Source organism: Phanerochaete carnosa, assembly GCF_000300595.1.
Source record: "Phanerochaete carnosa HHB-10118-sp unplaced genomic scaffold PHACAscaffold_863, whole genome shotgun sequence".
NCBI classification, from domain to species: domain Eukaryota; kingdom Fungi; phylum Basidiomycota; class Agaricomycetes; order Polyporales; family Phanerochaetaceae; genus Phanerochaete; species Phanerochaete carnosa.
The window spans coordinates 1-2374 of record NW_006768490.1 but is presented as its reverse complement, the minus strand read 5'-3'; the positions used below and the strand labels follow the sequence as shown (position 1 = coordinate 2374).

At 51.5% G+C, this 2374-nt stretch overlaps 1 protein-coding gene across 1 annotated transcript; it reads left to right on the top strand.

Moving 5' to 3' along the window:
* On the top strand, positions 1-2374 carry PHACADRAFT_214916 (uncharacterized protein). Its single transcript, XM_007403198.1, has 13 exons — positions 1-54; positions 105-134; positions 188-204; positions 254-378; positions 431-450; positions 504-562; positions 616-724; positions 776-1004; positions 1052-1146; positions 1198-1270; positions 1330-1349; positions 1407-1480; positions 1538-2374. Exons 1-13 carry the CDS (start codon positions 12-14, stop codon positions 2057-2059), a joined length of 1416 nt encoding a protein of 471 aa, XP_007403260.1. The 5' UTR covers positions 1-11; the 3' UTR covers positions 2060-2374.

The window sequence follows — 2374 nt, the reverse complement described above, 5'->3', positions numbered from 1 at the left end:
CAGACCCTCATATGCCAAGCACTCTGCTACTGGGCATACGTGAGCTTGGCATGGGTAAGTAATGCGCGCGATGTACAGGATTCGCGGGGCTGAAGACTTTGCAGGTGCCGCTGCGCAGGGTTGGTTATGGATTGGTGGGCAAATTCTGCTGATTGATTATGCTTGACTGACATCTGCCCTATGTCAGGAATGGGCTGTCGGATAGTGTGTATTTTCACAGAATGTCGCCGCTCTATTGACTGACGATGTGCAGGCAATTGATCTGGGCATGAATCGAGACGCTGACAAGTGGAAGGATGACCGAGGGAACGACATCTTTACTCCCGTAGAGAAGCAAATTCGAAGGCAGATTTGGTCGTCGTGCTGCATCGCGGACAAGTAAGCCTTCATACATACATGCCTTGTGCCCAGTCTTATGACCCGGTTCCAGACTTTCTGCAATATGGCTTGGTAAGCCTACATAACTCCTCACCTCGTCCATGACTCAGCAACTTGGTGAACAGGTCGGCCGGTAATGTACAGGAAGGGCGACTTTGATACGCCTCATCCCGATCCCGATCTTGTACGTATCTACGCCATTAAAGAGCAACAAGCAGTAATCTTACCTTTTATCAGAACGAGGATCAAGAGCTCTGGAGGCCATATCCGCGCGATTCACTGGGCCCCAATTTCGTGCCCATGCCGGGATATGTGATGACCTGCTTCCGTGCTCAATGCAAGCTTTGTAAGCCCTCTTGTCGTTATCTTCCAGTGCATTCGTTCATGACTACACAAGCATTCGTTATGAGTGAGATAATGTCGAAAATATACCCCGTGAAGTGGTACACGGACAGTCCTCGTCGGCAGCTCCTCGACCAGCTCGAATCCGCTCTGCATACCTGGATGATTGAGCTACCAGATGAACTGCGTTACCACGAAAACGGTAATCGCGCACCGTCTCCTCCCCACGTGCTTGTCCTTCACGCGGAGTACTACGCAGCGTTGCTGTTGCTCTATCGAGCATTGTGAGTCAAGTTGTTGTTCCTTCGGCCCTATATCTCATCGATTCCAGCCTCCCAGTTCGGAACGACGATCAAGACCAGGATCACATCCACGCAAAATGCTTCGACGTATGCCGAGGCGCGGCTGCGAAAGTCAGCTCGATCAGTAAGTTCCTCAGACCGTATAGTTCAAGCTGACTCACTAACCGCGCATTAGTCACTACATTCCACGAGATTTTTGGTCTGAAAAGCTGTCCGCCATTTGTCGTCACATACCTACAGAGTGCTGGGTATGTACTTTTCACCCGTTCCCGGATAGTCAGCTGTACTAACACGTCTTCTTGGGAAGGATTATGCATGTTGTTACCCGTCTGTCCCATTCGCTACATTAGGCGCTGAACGTTATATGCTGACGATATACGCTAGTCAACCGCCAGCCTAGGGATACACAAGCTACAATCGGCCTGTTGCAGTGCATTCATGCTCTCGAAGAACTCCAAGTAAGCCGAACTTAGCGTTTGTCTGTCATTTTGCAATGAACCCAGACGGTGTCTCAGGAGGTCTGGCCAACCGCACTTCGGATCAGAAATCTGCTTAAAGGAGCGAAGGTGCAAATGAACGATCTTACCGCTCTCAGTGAAACTGCTGGTAGGCCTAAGCGCAGAGCAGAGGAAGCCCTTGGCGTTGAAGCACCTCAAGAACTGCTCGTGTCTCAAGCCTATCACAATGCGCAATCGTTCCCAGATAACAGTGGTGCAAGTGGAAGCATGTCCTCGGGACTAGGTTCCTATGGCATGGCGAACGCAAGCCCTGGTCTGTCTTACGTCCCAAGCTACGAGTGGTGGCCACCGCTCATCGGTCCTGGGATAGGCCAAGGCTACCCAGCCGAGTACACGCAATACCAGACCGGCCACGTCGTCTCGCCGTACACCGGCCTGCCCAACTCGGTCATCGGCTTTGATGCCGAGCAGCTTCCACCAGACTTCATGCTGCAGCAGGCCGACCCCAATCTACAACAGTCCAACATGTCTCCTTACCCGCCGCGCAGCGACCCGCGCCACCCGCATGATCCACGGTAATACTCACGTCACTCTCTTGCAGTGTGATTTTGATACTCTTCGGGCCAGGGCTTCACTGCCTTCGCAGGATATCTTCGCTTTCTGAATGTTGTAATAGGATTCTTGAGTTTCATTCTAGGTAGTCTCTCTTCGGTATCCTCGTTGACCTCTTCTTGCTTTTGTACCATCAAGGACGCGCACACGTAGGGAAACTGAATATAATAACAGTACCAGTCCTCCAAGCTAAGAGTGGTTATGATCTACAGAGATGGGTCATAAGATGCGTGGTGATGGGATCGTTATAGCCGTCGAGCTCTACGCTTGGCCCTATACCGT